At 43.5% G+C, this 17,941-nt stretch overlaps 1 protein-coding gene across 1 annotated transcript; it reads right to left on the bottom strand.

Moving 5' to 3' along the window:
- Window positions 1–1,075: 1,075 nt before the first annotated feature.
- Window positions 1,076–17,571, bottom strand: LOC135309157 (protein mono-ADP-ribosyltransferase PARP14-like). Its single transcript, XM_064435106.1, has 19 exons — window positions 17,342–17,571; window positions 17,149–17,255; window positions 17,020–17,071; window positions 16,010–16,084; window positions 15,117–15,314; window positions 14,672–14,956; window positions 13,534–13,770; window positions 10,404–12,658; window positions 9,307–9,540; window positions 8,800–9,021; window positions 7,713–7,794; window positions 6,656–6,805; window positions 6,083–6,145; window positions 5,068–5,235; window positions 4,025–4,243; window positions 3,338–3,925; window positions 2,729–2,874; window positions 2,004–2,178; window positions 1,076–1,781 (listed from the first exon to the last, which is right to left on the bottom strand). The coding sequence occupies exons 1-19, from the start codon at window positions 17,544–17,546 to the stop codon at window positions 1,492–1,494; spliced, it is 5,751 nt and encodes a 1,916-aa protein (XP_064291176.1). The 5' UTR covers window positions 17,547–17,571; the 3' UTR covers window positions 1,076–1,491.
- Between the last annotated feature and the right edge of the window lie 370 nt (window positions 17,572–17,941).

Raw genomic sequence — 17,941 nt, forward strand, 5'->3', positions numbered from 1 at the left:
AAGTGGTCATAGCACCAAGTCCTTCAAAAAGGATTCAGACGATACTCTGAGGCACATGGTGTGACTCTGGGGGATGTCCTGTGCAGGGCCAGGAGTTGGACTTGATGATCCTCGTGGGTCCCTTCCAATTCAGGCTATTCAATGATTCTCAGTCCCTTTGTACACTCCTGCCTCTGGCCTTTGCCTGTTAGAATAAGCCCATTTGGAAAAGCAGCATGTGTCACTCATGGCCTGCACAAAGCCCAGGGTGACAGGTTTCTGCTTCAGGCTTGATGCCCTACACACCTGTAAGGTGAAAAACACCTTGGTGTCCTCCGCAGCTTCTTGTGGCACTGGGGAAGCTGAGACCTGATGCAGTGCTGGCTCCTGGAGAGAATGGTCACACTGGCACCAGTGACCCACCAGCAGCAATGAAGCACCTGGACCCATCTCCTCTGATGAACCACTGGCCACAGGTATTTGTTACAGGGATTTAATAAGTTTATTCACTGTACAAACAAGACTTTTGGCCCCCATACCAATACCTTGATCTCCAGCTCTAGGTTAAATTGATTTCAACACACTTGATCTCAACAGTCAGCAATTTTCAGTGGTTAGAAAATAGAACTTTTCTAACCACTGAAAAAGTTTTTTTACATAGTAAAAAGTAAAAAAAAAAAACCAAAGGGAGCAGTTCCACTGCTGTCACAGAAGGATGGGCTGTACAAATGCACAGCCTGAGTTTTACAGCTCTACTGAGATACTTGACTTGCATATTCGTGTTCACATGCCTTCCCAAGAAAAGGTATCCCTTGGCCACAGTTACCCTACAGTACCCACAGTAAAACTGTAACAGTAACCTAACTATGTAAAGAAAGCATTGGAAGTTTTTTTTTTATTAATTACAACAACCAAGTAAGTCAAACCCAGTACATTCAGAGGAGCCAAGGGCTTTTCAAAGCTGGGGGTGCTGCAAAGCAGCAGGGTATTGTATTTAAAAACAAGCCATTCCATATCTGTAATGTCAAGTTCATTGATGTTTACTGGTTAAAAACCAATGCTAAATGTTCAAAGAGATTTAGACAAACACAAGCCATTTAGTACAACTGGTTCATTTATTGAAAATTGCTCTAACATAACTTGTTATGAGATTGTCACAGAGAGTAAGAAGGCATCAGAAATGCAACACTGAACAGTCCAAGGATGCATTATCCCTTCCAATGCCCCACGAGCAATTAGGAAGGCCCTAAGGCTGTGTGGCTGATACAGTACAAAGGCTCACTACGTAATCTAAAAGAGGATAGCAGTAAAATATTGTGCTCAAGTCTTAATACATTCGGCTGCTCAAGTGTAAACAAGCTTCAGGGGGATCAGAAATTGCCAGATTGCTTAAATCAAGTAAGAATTTAATTTGACACAATTCTTCATTATTTTTGCTGTGTGTTTTGCTGCAGATGTTTCCATCCTATATAAAGGCTGAAAGACATGCAGTTGTGGCTGCAATCAAAATACTCACTTAGTGAAAGTGATAAGGTATTCTGGGTATGCTTGAATGTCATTAAAAATTATGAACATGGTTGGCTGGCTCATGTTATCAGTTGAACTATCATACAGATCTACAGAGTTGCTAGCACTTTTTTGTGCTGGAGTAATAGATCCTTTTGTCCCCAGAGAATATTCTCCAACAAGGACTCGGGCCAAGTACATGTACTTCTTCCCATTCACATCTGGTCTAGAGTACTGGTCGTTGGCAGAATAGATGGCATTAACAGCAAAGTACGTTCCGTTTCCAAAGTGTGCAGCTGTAGTCAGAAAAGCAAAGGTTTGTGAGTGTTTCAGTAGCAGCAGCTCCTAATCTGCCACCTTCAGAGCCTGTGAATCTCTGGACAACTCTGCTTTTTATTTGCAATAGGGAGATACAACAGAATAAATAATTTTGAATACAAGGTAGGACTATACATGGCATGGCAAATTAGTCCTAGCCCTACACAGGAAAACAAGAGTTGTTTTGAAAGTTACATTACCGTGCATTCCAGCATAGCTCCGGTTAAATCCATGTTTGTTAATTAAGATTAATGACTCCCGACTCGTCCCATGAAACAGAAGCCTCTCATTATTTCTGTTGACATTTTTTTTATCTATTTCACACTTTTTTATTTGGTAGTTTTTCCATAAATATTGGTTCTGTACCCTTTCAATCTGTGAAATTTGAAAGTAAGACAGAAAAAAAGAAAGAAAATGGGTAGGTTGCTGTCATGAAAAAAAATCAGCCTATCAGTCATTCAATCTGCTTCCAAGATTCCCCTCCTAGCTCAAATATACATATGATTAAATAAGTTAGTCAAATCCTTCCAAACTTTGGCATGGCAGATAGCAGAACCCAGCCCAAACCATGAGACAAACACTTCCTAGGAAACAATACAGGAGCTTTTCACAGGTTTCCAGGCTGTAGATGCCTGCTGGGCCTGCACAGCACACGTGGCTTACATGGGCAAAACACATGCTCTGCTACAGCAAAAATCATTCCAAGGAAGAGCACTCTCCCCTGGAGCTGAAGAAGTGACTGCTTGAGTTACTCCAAATACCTCAACTGCAACATTAAACTCATTAAAGCTGAATGAAGTTAACGACAGCCAGAAAGACTCGTCCCAGCTTTAGAAATCTCAGGGGAATTTCTTTTTCTATTATCAGTATCCTTCATCACTTGCCATTAAGTTATTTATGCTTAGAAATGATGACTTGCTTTTACCTTTTCAATTCTGTATAACTGACAGGTCTGCAGAAACCTTTGTTCCACATCTTTATACTCTTTTGAGTCTGGTTTTATTTCCACTATTTTGGTTTGCTCATTTTCCATAGGGTCCCACGTTGGAGGGAGCACTGTTGACTTTTGATCTGCAGAAGAAACACTCATATTCAATCACAGATCAATCATATTCACCCAAATCCCCTGCCTAAAATTAAACATGACCCGCTACAAATCCTTCTAGAAGTCCACACATCTTGCTTATGGATGACTTGGAAAGAAGGATCTTCTTGTATTGTAAAGGACCAGCAGTAAATGGAAGAGGGAATGGCTCAAGAACAGAGGTGAGCTGAGATCCAGCACAACATTTGCTACAAGAACATTATTGCTAGCAAGCCTGCTAAGAACATCAGAACACATTACTCTTTTCTCAAAATATTTTAAATAGCTGCAAACTTCTTTTATTTCCCAATTCAGTTCCTTTCTACATTCTCCAGAAAAGCACCTCCACAAAGCTCCTAACATGTATTTTAAATATTCTCACCATTCTCTTACTGGATGCAATCAGGTTGTCTCATGGGAACATCAGACTGTCAAGATGCTTTTTCTTACCTTCAGATTTGTCAATACGTACGATGGATATCTGTCTTTCTTGGGCATCCACAGCAGTCCTACTTTCCATATCCACTGTGTATATTCGCTCATCAATGATGACTTCCAGAGTTTTCTGCTTTCTCATGTAAGCGTTTTCCAGCTCCACATTTGTGAGGCTGTTGAAGGGTACATAGGAACCCTTTTCACTGTATTTCCATTCAACTGAATTTTGTAGAAGTTTTGCCTGGGTCTCTTTAGCAGCTTTTATCTTGAGGATCATTTTATGAACAGCTAAAGAAGCCAGGCAGACATCTTTTGCAATCCCTGAAATTTCAACAGAGGTACTCTTCAAATTAAGACAAATTTTTAATTTCTTTTCCAGGTCATCCAGTTCTTCACAGTCTTCTTCATCGAAATGAGAGATAGTTTCATCTACAATTTCTGTATGAGATTGTTCTCTTGAAATTGCACTTCTCAGCCACTTTTCGGCTTCTTCCACTTCTTTTTTATTTTCACCACAGATCTGCACAACAGCCAGGTCAATTTTCTTTTCCAAAGCCACTTTGGTTTTTTCCTTTGGGGAATGTTTCTCAGAGCTCCAGAGTGCTACATTGAAATACATAAACATTGTCATTAACATTAATATTTTTTAGCTGGTGCTAAACAGATTGATCTATAACCTGTATTTAAGTGACATCTACTTACATTTACCCATATGATATGCCTTGGAAACAAATGATTTGATTCGTGTTGCAGTAGACCGTTCTCTTTTCTGCATGCTTGCTTGGAACACACTCATCAGATGTGGCTGAAAGATGACAACTTTAATGGTTTTCACAGATGTATCAGAATTCCTTTTTGCAAAGTCTGTTACTGCATCTATTATGTTGTCAGCAACCTCAGCTGGATTGCGGCGTGCCTCTCCTGAAAAAAGTTGCAGATATTTTGCTCTAGAAAGTGTAAATAACTGTTACAGGTGATTAAAACATCTTTAAAAGAAGAGCTATGAACATACCCACACAATCACCCGGATCATAAACAGGTTGAGAATAATGTCAGGCTGGCAATCAAGAAAGGTTTCTATTTATCAGGAAAAGAAAGTGGGGGGCCACCTCTCCAGTAAGGGAAAAATGGAAGTTTCCTTTTGTTGGCTTGGCAACCATCAGGTTACGATGTAGATGATATGGCTTGGGTAATTAACAAGCCACAAGCCTGCTGCTCAGTGACCCAGTAGTCCATTCCTTGCTCAAAATGCAAGCCTAGTTTTATTCATACAAGAGGTTCCCACGTGCATGGGGTGCAGTTCTGGATTCTCAAGAACAAGAGGAGAAAAAGGGCCAATCTGGGCTTTTTGATGTTTGTATCAATCCTACTTGTGCAGCTGCTGGCCAGAGTTCCATCACCTGCTGATTTCAGCAATGGAGAAGTAGGTCCCTGGCTACTCTCTGATCAGCTGCCCTCATCTACCAGGCTGCAGGTTCTTCAGCAAGCACAGACATGCCTTTAAATCCCTGTTAGCAAGGAAGTGCTGGCTTTAGAAAACTCATGTTCTTGAGGTACTAGATCACTGTAAGGAGTGAAGCTTTCTAACTTCCCTAAGCCTCTAATAACATTTTTAAAGACTGCATATTTCCAAATACAGTTTCACCAAATAATAACCTCTCCAGATAAATCAAACTCATCACTTGAGCCCTGAGAGCAGCTGAATCACAAGGACTGAACCCTTTTCAGAAAAGGGAGACACAGACCTGTTCCAACTGCTGGCAAGGCGACAGAGGTGTACTGCCGCAGGTCACACTCCTGGAGCACCTGGGAAACCAGGGACCTGATATCATTTTGGTAAACAAAGTGCATTATTTTTTTGCATGGCAGGTTTCCTGCTTCGGTGATGATATAGTTCTTGTCAGTTTGCTGGGCTGAAAAATAAGTAGGAAAAAATAATCAAAAATAATCCCCAATATAGATGTGTACTAGTCCTCATCAGGAAATAAGAAATGGTGAGAAATATGCCCCAGGATAAGCTTTGTGTCTCCTCCCATAAAGTGAGCAACGCCTTCACTCAATTTTCTCTTCCAAGGCACAAGAAGTCAGTCTATTTTTATAAAATATTTGCCTCCTTTGGCAAATAAATTTAGCGTGTGCCCTTATTTGTCAGGTTTCCTCAGTAAACTTGGAGAACTTTGTGCAGACTGGGACTCTGTCTACACACACACACAAATATGCCATCTACCTGCAGGCCACCTAGCCCTCTTGGCCTGTGCAAGAACAGTTTGTTTACCTCAGATCTCTTCCTCACAGTTCTTTTCCTTTGGTGGGTCCTCCTAGCTGACTTCCACACCTGCGTATTTTCCCACTTCCCTTATTTTCTGGTGTTTTAAACCACATACTCGTCCATCTTTACTCCTCTTTCATTACAGTTGCTGTCCAACAGCAGTATTTGGCCTACAAATGGTTTCTCTATTAACATTTTTGCCAGCATCACCCCTTGCTCATGGCTCTGTTTTTATCAAAGAAATCTTCATTGGAATAAGAGGACAACAATAACAATATATTTGGATCTTTATGTACACTTAGAAGCTGTCTCCTCCTGAAGATCTTTCTTTTCCTTCCCTCAGTAGACATTTTACAAATATCACATTAACTAGTTGCTGTAACACAGTGTGTAACAGATGGAACTGCAGTAGTCAGTACTGAGAAACTATTCCAAGAGATTCCCTGCCATGCATTAACACCTTTGGAAAGGTTAGAAATGTTGTACCATACCTAATACACCACATTCATCTTCAACTGCTTTTCCAGCACCATTCAGAATTGCTCTGGAGACACCTTAAATGACAAGAGACACATGGATCCACTGTTACTGCTGTTAAAGTCCCATCTGAGGCAGAACTGTATGTATCACATCTAAAATGTCTCAATTCTGATAACATTACAGATTATAAATTCAAAACACTGTAGCCAAAATTTTAGCTTTATATGCTTTTCAATTCAAATTGATGTTTTGAGTACCTAAAAAGTTTCACTAAGGTCAAAACCTCATGGACATTTGTCTCCTCCTTTAGTCTGAGAGGTGTTCTATAAAAAGATTTTTAGTTTCCCTTTCTGCAAGGGAGTCTTAAACATGCCGTCCTGTAACATAGATAAACAAGTGAATAAAGTTCAGACACTTCCTCATTGGTGTCCTCATTGACCTTTTGTACCCTAAGAAGCAAAACAGAAACTACACTGTGAAACAAATAAAAGGGTTTAAAGCATTGAAGAAAAATACTTGCTCCTCTTCTTTCCCAGCCCTTCCAAGCACACATACTTTTTCACACGTAATATCAATTAAAATACCTGTTTTGAGGCTGAAGGTTGGGTTTGTTATGTTTACAATGGCATCTCCCTCTTCCTTGGTAATATCACCTTCTGCCACCTGGAACACGACTGAGCCAATTGTCATTTCAGGCACGTTTTGGGCTGAGGTTGAAGGGACAGCAGAAAAAGCTGCAAGGAAAGAAATACAGACCCTGAGCAGAAAGGAGTGATTGGGTACAATGCCTACAGAGACCACAGTGTGGCTACAGACTCAGCCTGTGGAAAGGATTGCCTGCCATGCTAACTGAAAATCATTCCTTCTCACAGGAGTCTGTACTCAACCTGCACTCATTCCCATCATCTCTGTCATGGCAGGATGGCAGGGAAAATGTGTTTTGCTGCACACCTGTTATGCAGACACTACTTAGTCATATTTTACCAATGCAAGAAAGCAGCAAACTTTCCAAGTCTCACTCCCTTTTTCCTGTGTCTCACAGAGTTTCCAGGCAGGTTTTCTACTTCTTGAAAAGGTGGAACTTTTTACCCATGTGTTACTTGTAAAATCATTATTAAGTTTTCGACATGTAACTCATTTTTCTGCAGGCTGCAGTTCCATTAAGATGGATAATACCAAAGACATTCCAGTTTGGTTTTGCTATTCACCTGAACACATAAAAGATTTAAGAATATTTCAAAGAGACCACTTCAACACACATACCCAGGATCCAACTTGCCTTCCCAGGACAGAGGAAGACACTGCCTTGTTCACAGTTTAATCTACTGCTGCAGCAATAAAAGAAAAAGCACTGCTTATGCCCTTGACATCTTATGGCTTCTACTGTTCCAATTTTGAGGGCTGCTATCCAGATGCAGAATCACAGGAACACTATTTTTCTTAGCATCTCTAACACTATTTCAGACATAACAGACACTCAACCTGAAAATATGGCATTTACAGCAGCAACTCAGATTTTGGGAATGACATGCTCACCAAGCAAGTACCTAAATATCCATAATGAATGCATTCCCTGGAATACTTGAAGAAAATAATTTTTAAAAAAACAGTAGGCACACAGCTTCTGTGAATAAACCTTACCTGTGCTTTGGCTAGAATCATTTGGAGAAGGCTTCTGCCCTTTAACAGCTACAGACCTGTTTTCGAGTTCATCTGAAAATTCCTAGAGAAGGAAATTACAATCAACCCCTGCAGAAGTCTTCACACAGTAGAAACAAAGGTTTGAAAAGTGAAGCTAAAAAGCATTTAGAAAGAACTAATTTAGAAAGAACATCATCTGCCACAATCCTGATGGCAAGTCCTGGCAGATGTTGCTCTCAGAGAGCAAGGCTGTTCAGTGTGAGCAACACAAAACCACAAATAACTGAGCCAAAGCCCAGTTACCATTCCACAGGGACACAGCAGCAGAAGGCATCCTTACAGCCAGTGAGCAGCTCACACTAGCTCAGCTCTTACAGGGACTGACACCTTTCTCTGTGCACAACAGCTCAGGCTTTGACACAGCAGCCTTCACATTTAGCCTTTCAAAATGTATTGAAAGCTCCTGCACAAAGTACAAAAGGCAACAGATGCAGAAACATTTATCTGGACATCAATTCACAGTGTGACTGCTCTCTTTCAGTGTGAAATGAGTAACTTGAGAGTGGATATAGAAAATTTATGCTGAAGGGACACTGAAGAGAGGGTGATGGACAATACTTATATGTCTCTACTGGAGAAGTTTACCAGCACAGCAATCCTAGCACAAAGATTCCCCCTAAAATGACACCAGCACTCCATTAAAAGCACACCTGTTTGCCAAGGATGCAGGCACTGAAGCAGTAGTTACAGCAAACTTCTCTGACCTACAGACTGAAGAATTAGGTGAGTTCATGAGATAAAGAGTAATTACACTTTTGTATGTATTACAAAATATTTGTATTGTACTTATTCCCAGGAAACAGAAAGGATAGGAAGAGAGCAGGAATGTACTTGATACTTAGGTGACCATGGGATGTAGAACCAAAAAGACAACTTTCAGTGCAGATGAGAGAGACTGTCAGCAAACTTTTTCTTTATTATAAAAACAAGTACCTCGCAGATTCTTTGAATATCATCAGATAGCCAAGTATGAGACAGACTCAGATACACCATAATATAACAGAGAGAGGAAACCACAGTAACTCACCTGAATATTAGCTGTGTCTTTTGTGTGCAACAGGAAGTGAACTTCTTCTAGAGAATTCACTCTGTTTTCACTGCTGAATTCAAACACTTTGTCAAACAATAATTTAGCAACAACAGATCTTGGGAATTCTAAATTCCCTGTCCCAATTGCTGGAAAAGTAATTGATTTCAAGGACAGTTCTTCAGCAATCTCCAGGCATTTTGTGATTATGTCACCCAAGACCTGTAAAGCACAATTATTTTCTCAGTTACTAGAGGTATTTTTTTCCCAGTATGTGCAATGTAATACTTTCCCTTTCAGCTATCTCTTCATACAAAAATACAATTAATTCCATACACAAGGAATTCACAAGGAATTTATTAGTCAACATGGGATCAGCCCACAGTTAAAAAACAGTGAGTCAAACTCTCTTATCTTCTATGACACTGTCTCTCATTTCAGAGAAAAACTGGCATTAAACACACTACAAATCCCAGAAAAAATTCAGGCAAATAAAGACCCTTTTACCTTTGCAGGTGTGTTTTTCTGGGACCACGCAGGCACCACAGCATGAAGCACAACACTGCAAGCCAGATTGTAACCTTTAGTTTTCAACACAGATCCTTCCTCAGGTACTCTTCCTCCACCTTCTTTGTCCAAGCCTGTCTGAAGCATTGGCCCTGCCTTGCTTAGCAAGGCTTTACCAAGTGGCCCTTTGTCAAGCTGGAGATCTTTGCCAACACTGACAACAACAATGGATGTCTGAAAAACACACAAGCAAAAACTCTAGTTTGTAAATATCAAATTTAAATTTTGCATTGGATAATCAAATACAGCCTGCCTGATGGTCTACAAGGTAAATTTTTGGGACAACAACCAGAGAGAACAAAGTTTTGGAATAAATCAGAAATTATGCTCAATTCTAATATTATGAGTCTGCCCAAAGAAACACAAAACTGAGTTAACAATGAAATTAAATTCAGCCTAATTAGAATGACAGTTCTGCATTCCTTGTTTATTCATTCTGCCTCTATTTGAAAAACATTTGTGCAAGTTTGTTCTCAAAGAGAAGCTCAGAGACCAAAATCTGAGCTCACTGAGGTAGGCAGGGCCTCCCATGCATGGCTGCTTTAGAGGGAAAAGCAGATGCTGAAGACAAACAAGACTTGGGGTAATCAAAGGAGAAAGAAGTGAGAAAAGCAGTAACTTATGAATGAGAGAAATACAAAGGGCACTGAACATTGTGTCAAACCCTGTATTTAGCTCCTCAGGAAGGGCCCCATATACATTTTAACATATATTCTGCCCTGGCCAACTGGAGGAGCTGCATGCACAAGCTGTGGGAGACATCCACTCCTCAGAGATTTTGCAGAAGGGTCCTGGATGGAGCTGCTTCCAGTACTGGCAATCCCAGTAAAGTATCTATCAGGCAGCTAACAGAAATTCAGTGCAGGAGGCAACCAGAAATCAATTATCAAAATCACTGGTTCTCCACAGGAAGTGCAATAACTGCATGTTTCATGCCAGTGTTCACTAATGACATCGGTTTCGTGTTTGTTAGTTTTAAAAAAAGACACAAAAGAACCCACTTTTTATTTCAAAAGAAGGTAATTTAGAACACTTACTGTAGCATCTTCAATGCTTCCTGTCTGCAGGATGATGTGAAGGCCCTCCTGAGTTGTTATGAACGGGAAGTTCTTCATTCGCTTAGAAGTTCTCTTCTGCCTAGGTCGAGGAACTGAACTGACATGATGCAGTGGCCTGTAGGAAGCTGAAAACTCTGGAAACACTTCTCTAAATGCCTTGCTGAAACCCTGAATGCTATCCTGTGCAAAACCCACAAGATGAACCTCCTTCAAGCTGCTGTTCCCCTTGGACTCTTCCAAGGTCTCCTTGATGGAGGATACAATGGAATAAGTACACAGTTCCATTGGGAAGCCAAAAATCCCTCCACTTATAGCAGGCAGAGCTATGGAATGATGCTTGTGTCTTTCAGCTAGTTGTAAACAAATTTTCACTGTCTTCTTCAACAAGTTCACACACATTTCTGATCTCTCCCTGCTCCACCTGGGCCCGACAGCGTGAATGACGTTCTTGCAGGGCAGTTTCCCGGCGCGCGTCATCACCGCGTCACCAGGCTCCAAATTCCCCACCTTCCTCACCAGCTCATCACACTCCTCCTGCAGTGCTGGCCCAGCTGCCCTTGACAGTGCATCAGCCAGGCCACCAATGTGGTTTAGGTCTTCATTAGATGCATTCACCACAACATCAACAGGATGAGTGCACAAGTCAGCTTCATAAAGCGCTACCACAGTTTCACCCATGGTCACCTCCATATGGAGCTTGCCTCCATTAGATTGTTTCTGATCTTTCAGCTGTTCTTCTGGCTGCTCTTCCAGTAGGACTAAACACTTGAACACTTCTTTTATATGGGGGGCCAAAAGGTGTGCTTGCTCTTTTATATATGCCTTGGCTCCTGGCAAGTCAATCATCACGCGCTTAAAATGCAGGCCGGACAGAATTCGCTCAACTAAGCTGACGCCCTCCAGCACTTTTGTCTTCGGCCCACTCAACAATATAACTTCACAGTTTTTCTGTCTGCTAAAGTCAACTTTCACACCTATTTTTGATAAGGCAGCCCAATCACTGACCTTCTCTTTCTCAAAAAACTTTATGAGTGCCATCGGCTTTCCTTCAATGACCTTTTGCACCTCTGTGTTTTCATCTATAAAGTTGGAAAATTCCTCAAAGGCTTTTGCTACAGCTTCAGAAAGACCAGCAATCACAATCTGACTCTCTGCCTGAGTGACTGCTACAGCTCCATTACAACAGTTTTCCTTGGCCAGCATCTGCCATTCCTCCTTCTGGAGGACTGACTCATCCTCCACAGCAATACTTTTGTGGTCCAGTTCTCTCTTTATTTCTTCCTCTGCTTTTAGGAGATCTTCAGGAGCATTCCCTTTCAGGATGATCTCTCCTGCACCAAGCTCGTAAAAAACATTAATTTGTTTTGATATAAACAGGCTCTGTGACAGGGTTTCATTATCAATATGCTCTAAAAACTGAAAAATGCAAGGGTGGATGTTAATTTTTTTCTTTGCCATTTTGTATACATGATCAAGTATTTCTCCTTTTACTTTGTAAACTTCTTCAGGCACTCCAGATAGGCTAATGCTCTTCTGCAAATTATCATAAGTTATTTGTAGGTCTGGGAACTCTGTACGAAATTTTTCTTCCAGACCAGTAATCCGTAAAATTCCATATTCCCCTGGATTCACTGCCTTGACTTTCAGTTCAGTTCTTTGCTTTTCTCTTTCAATTTCTCTGGTGACCTTTTCGATCAGAAGCTTCAGTTCTTGTTCAACCTTCTTCACAACTTCTTTTTCACCTACTAGAACATGTAAATCCCTGGAAATATTTGGGATCATCAGAACTTCATCACGGGGAAAGCTGTTCCTAATGGCTTCCCACACCTCGGTGCTTACTTGACATTGAATTACTTCATATTTTGATATAGTGTGTGAAAATGCTGTGGAAACTTCTTTTTTCCATGCCTTGACCAATCTAGATACTGATCTCTTCCGCTCAGAAAAAATAGCTGAAGGATGCAAAGTAACTGTTGGATCTGCACAGAGGGTGTCAGGCCACTCTGGCACACAATTACACTTTGCCATTTCATGATTTATTGCCTCAATTAACCTCCTATTTCCTTGCAAATAATTCCAGATATAGGGATCCAGAGGCAATGTAACTGGATCTGGTTTCTTTATCTGCGGCCCTTCCTTTCCATATAGAGCTGTTTCCAGTGAGGTGTAGTAAGGATAGACAAAGATTGGTGTTTTGTTGAGTGAATGCTTCTTTGCCAGGATATTTGTTACATCTAAAACAAACAAACAACCCCCCAAGTTATTAATGTCAGCACTTAAGATCTTCTCTTTTGGGGTTTTTTTTTCATTATTTGGGGGGTTTTAAACTGTATTTTCTATATAATAATGGTTTTTTAAGAACATTTTTAGATCGATTTCCTCCACTTCCCAAATATAAATAATTCCAGATTTTTGAATAATTATTCATTTTAAATGCCAGAAACTAAGTTGAAGAGAGACAGTCAAGCACAACAGCATCCACCTCTGGGAGGAGGTGTGCATAATCTCTGCCCCCACTTCTCTTATATGCTGTACTTGAAGTGCCCAGCTCCACAGTTGTCTGGGCTATTACTCAGCAGTTCAAACCACAGCTCCTCTGTTCTCCCAAAAGACCATCTCTTTCCTTCAACTCCTCTTCAATCCTCCCCTTCACTGCAATGCCTCCAGCTTCTCCCTTGTCCTACGCTTTTCACAGTCACTCATCTTTCTGCCACTGACTGGACAACCCACAGCACCTGCTCTCCAGCCAAAAAGCTGCCCAAGAAATTGTCCTGAGATGAGCCACACTGGGCATGCTGCCATGGCTGGTGGCCAAGATGGCAGGTTTTGGGGGGAAGTCCCCTGTGCCCACGGGGCTGTGCACTCTCCATGGAACTCAAACTGCAACCTGAACTCTGTAAGGATCAAGGCCTAGGTGAAATAAACTGTCTAGAAAGTGAAACAATTCTATGCCTTATGTCCAGCTGGTCCAGTTAGCATGAGACCTGTGGGCAAAGCACCACGTCTGTCATTTCACAAGGGCAAATGAGGCATTTCTCAAGAAAATGCACATTTTGGTCTTTAAATGAGAGGTTCCCAAAGAAATAATGGCTCTGCATTTCTGCATTACCTTTTTGGCTACCAAATGTAATGATAGCTGCATCTTCATCAGGCAGCAGTTGAACATCCACCGTCTGCGCACCGCCGTACTTCTCATTTTCAAAGTAGATGGTTATATAGTGACAGGAGGTGTTGGGTGGTATATTTTCAGCCCTAACACTTTTTGTTTGCTCAAGGCACCGTGCAGTAATGTTTTGTTCCCTTGCTCTCTGGTTTTGATTCAGCTTTTTAGCAAATTCCTCTACATCTAGAAAGAGAAAGGAGAAGAAAAAGAAAAGATCAAACTCGGAGCTTGTTTTTTTACCACGCTGTTAGCAAACTATCACTGTGTACACTGATCAAAGCTCTGAATTACAAAATCAGTCCAGAGCTGCCCACAAAGCTACTTCTTTCCACATAGTATCTGTCACTTAGTATTCCCCTCATGGTTGCTCACAATTGTTGACTACAATGACTGCAACCAGAATTTGCCACCAGTTTTCCTACAGACTATCACTGGGTGTCTTTAGCTCCAGCAGAAAACAACATCAGGTTCATGGCTTCATACACAACTAATAAGACACAAGTTAACAATTCAAATTCTCTCAATTTTATAATACATTCTCTCAATTTTATAATACATTTTGGCTATTTCCCCCCTGTTATTCTCACAATAAAAGACAGTCAAATCATTTTTCCATCTCTCAAGGGGAAAAAAAATTAAGTTGCTTAAAGATCCACTTATTTCCTAAAGGCCACACCAAAAATTTAGGACTGGAGCATGACTTGAGAGACAAATAATTTCTAAGGCAGAAAAACCTATACCTTCTCTGCAGTTTTTGGCAAGGACAGCTTTTACCATCGATCTGTTCGCAGACCAAGTACATCCTTCACTGCTTGTTTTAAGCTGTAGTTTGCTTTTAGTCCTACCTGTTGTGTTTACTACCCAAACCAGAGCTAGCTCTCTTTCTGACTTGCACTGGCCTCTCCACCTCACAGATAAAGGTTATGGCATTAACTCTAGTAAAGTAAACCCTCCTTTAAAAGGACATGCTATCAGATCAAACCTTAAAAATACGAAAGATAATACTTCCAGCTTAATCTCACTCACACACATGCATACAAACATGTAGCTAATAAAAAGAGCTTCAACTCTGACTCCTTCTTACCAGTATTTCCAGTAAAAGTAACTACAGCAGCACATAACTCAGGTATCATTTCCACACTGAAGTCACCATCCTCCTCTGACAAGCCACTGACATTCTCTACCAGCAAAATTAACATGCAATCTCTGGTTGTGTCCTTCACATTTTCCAGCACAACTGCAGTGGGAAGCAGGGATCCTTCAGAGCTCTCCACTTGGCACGACTCCTGGGAAGCTGCCACTTGCCACGGCTTCACAACCAGATCAATTTTATTCAAGTGATGCTTTCTTTGCAAAACTTCTTGGGCATCTAGTTCCACAGAAAAATGGAGATGTCACAGCAGAGTAGCATCTTAAACAATAGCAATAATATACCATTTCTGCCTGGAGCAATGCCCACAGAGAGATCCTGCACCAGCAAAGGCCTATTTTTAAAAGGGAGTTTAAGCAGTGTAACACCCATAACATACCTCGCTCATCCTGAAAGGTGATGATTGCTTGGTCATCCTTTTTGACATAGGACTCAATGGGCCCCCCACCAGATCTCCTTTTACTTTCAAAGTACATTTCCAAAAGCTCATCTCCTATTTCCTCCCCAAGGACAGTGGTTACTACTACAGCAGAATTCCCAGAGGTTACTTTCTCTGCTTCCAATTTCTCACATGATTCTGAAATAAAAGATCACACCATAATGCCTTAGGCAAAAGTTAAGAAGAAAACCAACCTCCCCACCTTCTAAGCTTTCACACCACTTTTTGTTCAGATCACACTCAGGGTCAGGGAAAAGAACAGGATAAGAATCCCAAACAAGTTAAGCACATCACGAGTTGCTGTACCAACACGTAGGGAGGAAATGCTTCAGCTCATCACCAGGCAAGGACAGCAGAAGTAAAAGACACAAAAGCTTTTTCACAAACACGCAATGAGGGAAACCAGTGCTCCCCATTCACAGTTCAGACATTGCTGTGGGTCACCTGGGGTCTATACCTGCTGGGTGCCACGGCTGCTCAGGTGTACCTGGGGTACACAGCGCCCGATGCTCTGGCACAGGGCTGCCCCAGCAGGGCTGGCAGCAGCTGGGAAGGCCTGGGTAGGGACAGCCTGAGCCAGAACAAAGGCCAGCATCCACTGCTGTCCCCTAAGGAACTGACTGAGGTAGGTACAGAGTGAAGTGGGGGCTCTAAAGAGACTCAGAAAGGAAAAAATATATTTATTTCTTTTAGCCTGGGATCACAATTCTTACACTACATTAGACAAACAATACAAGCCACGAGGGTGACCAGGGCACTGCTGCAGCAGAAAGGTCCAGAAAACCAAAGGAGCAAGAATACAATAGTCACCACCAGTAAAGTGACACACTTACCCGTCTTCTTCTGCGGAGTACACACAGGAGTTCCCTTATTCCGGCAGACGGGAAGAGACACCTGGGGTTCATTAACTAGAGAGAAATGACAAGGGTTTCTCAGTTGCTGGGTACTTCAAGAAGAAAACGGACACATTAATGTACACCCAGGAGCTAACACAGCTTGAATTAAGTTTAATTTGACACTGTCAGAATCACAGACTCCTCTATTTTTAAACCAAATGTTGAGCTCAAGAAGCCTTGGGCATAATGTCAGCACAGTCCTGCTGCACAAACCAGCATGAGCAGGTCCTGCCATGCACTACAGCACTCGCATCACACAAAAAGCTGCACTGAACGTAAGAAGTGCTGAGGACATCAGCCCTTGGGAGGAAGTGCCTTTGAAAACTGAGACCTCTGGAAGAGCCTCTACCAGGATGTGTTTGACGCAGCGTGACTGCTCAACTTCCTAGTTTAGAACAAGAGGAAATGCAGCTACATTAGAAAACAAAGGACAATGGTATGATTGACCAAGCTGCTTTTGCAGCCTGTGCCCTCAGCCCTCACCTGCACAATCACTCCTCTATGCACAAGCAGGTGCTTTGAAAGCAGAGCTCAGCGAGCTGCGTGTGCATTAGCCCTGTGTATATTGATTACTTCTGTGTGTACTGCTAGTCACACATTGATTAGCTAGGTATTGGCCGTGTGTGTATTGATTAGTCCTGTGTATTAGCCAGATGTGCATTGAGCAGCTGTGCGTGTATTGACTCTGCAGTGTGTGTGTGTTAGACGTGACAATCGGTAGGTCTGTCCGGTGCCTGGGATGTGGCTCGGAGACTGCACCACAGGAACTCCATCGTGTTTGGGGTTGGGGAAGTGAACGGGAGCGCTGGGCAGAAGAATCAGAGCGCTACAGCGCCGTTCGGCCGAGCAGCGGCTGCGCTGCTTCCCCGCGCCCGCTCCCCGCAGGGCTCCCCGGGCCGGTGCCTCGCCAGCCCCGGACCCCCCGCCGCTCCTGCCGCAGCTCCCACCTGGAGTCTGGGTCCCGCCTGGAGTCTGGGTCCCGCCGGCCGGTCCCGGCTCCTGCAAGGGATCGAGAGGAGAGCGGTCACCCAACAGAGCAGCTCCCCCGCCCGGACCCGGACCCGCGCCCGCCTCACCTGCGCGGGGCCGCCGTCCGCGGGCAGCGCGGTGACCTGCAGCGACAGCCGCTCTCCGGACCCCCACACGAGCTCGTGTTCCGGCCGGCTCAGCACCCGCTCCCTCACTGCCAACAGAGCAGGCACCGGTCAGGGGGGTCTGCCCGCGGGCATCGCCATCAGCCCCCCCGATCCGCCCGGCCCGGCCGCTCACCCTCGGGGCGGGCGAAGCAGACGAGGATGTGCCCGGCCCCGCTCCCGCTCCCGCTCCCGGTCCGCAGCTCGCACTCGCCGCCGCCCGAGCGCTTCTGGCTCTGGAAGTAGCAGAGCAGCTTCTTCCTGAGCGCGGCCGGCGGCTCGGCGGGGCCCCAGTCCCCTCGCACCAGCAGCGGGAAGGAGCACGGCCGCTGCCCCTCCATGGCCGCCCGAGGGCTCCGCTCCCGCCGCTTTCGCTTTCGATTCCCCGCAGAACCCGAGAACGCCCGGGGCCCCTCCCAGCGCCGGCAGCAGCCTCCGCCTCGGGACACATCGGCACGGCCGGGCTGCGGGGCCCGCCGCGCCCGCACGGGGCAGGACAGGCCGCTCAGCGCCCTCGGGGCGCGGCCCTTGTGCCTCCAGAGCCGTGCAAGAAACCGGGGTGACAGCGTTTTCAGCCCCTGAACTCACACTGCTTAACCACCGGCTAACACCCGCTCTCCCTCCCTTACCCTTTCAAATGAAGTCACGATGCAAAGTAAAATTACCACTTTCATCATTCTTTGCCAGAGATGCTTCCACAACCGTGGAAGGCTGCAATGGGTATTTACTTCAGACC

The sequence above is a fragment of the Passer domesticus genome, chromosome 10 (assembly GCF_036417665.1).
Source record: "Passer domesticus isolate bPasDom1 chromosome 10, bPasDom1.hap1, whole genome shotgun sequence".
Taxonomy (NCBI): Eukaryota; Metazoa; Chordata; class Aves; order Passeriformes; family Passeridae; genus Passer; species Passer domesticus.

Excerpts from the sequence above, each read along its gene's own strand:
- LOC135309157 (XM_064435106.1), bottom strand. The coding sequence starts at position 17,546 with ATGGAGGGGCAGCGGCCGTGCTCCTTCCCGCTGCTGGTGCGAGGGGAC. Across the intron at positions 2,875-3,337 it reads ACGTATTGACAAATCTGAAG|ATCAAAAGTCAACAGTGCTC; the intron begins GTAAGAAAAAGC and ends TTTCTTCTGCAG. Across the intron at positions 1,782-2,003 it reads GAGCTATGCTGGAATGCACG|CTGCACACTTTGGAAACGGA; the intron begins GTAATGTAACTT and ends TTCTGACTACAG.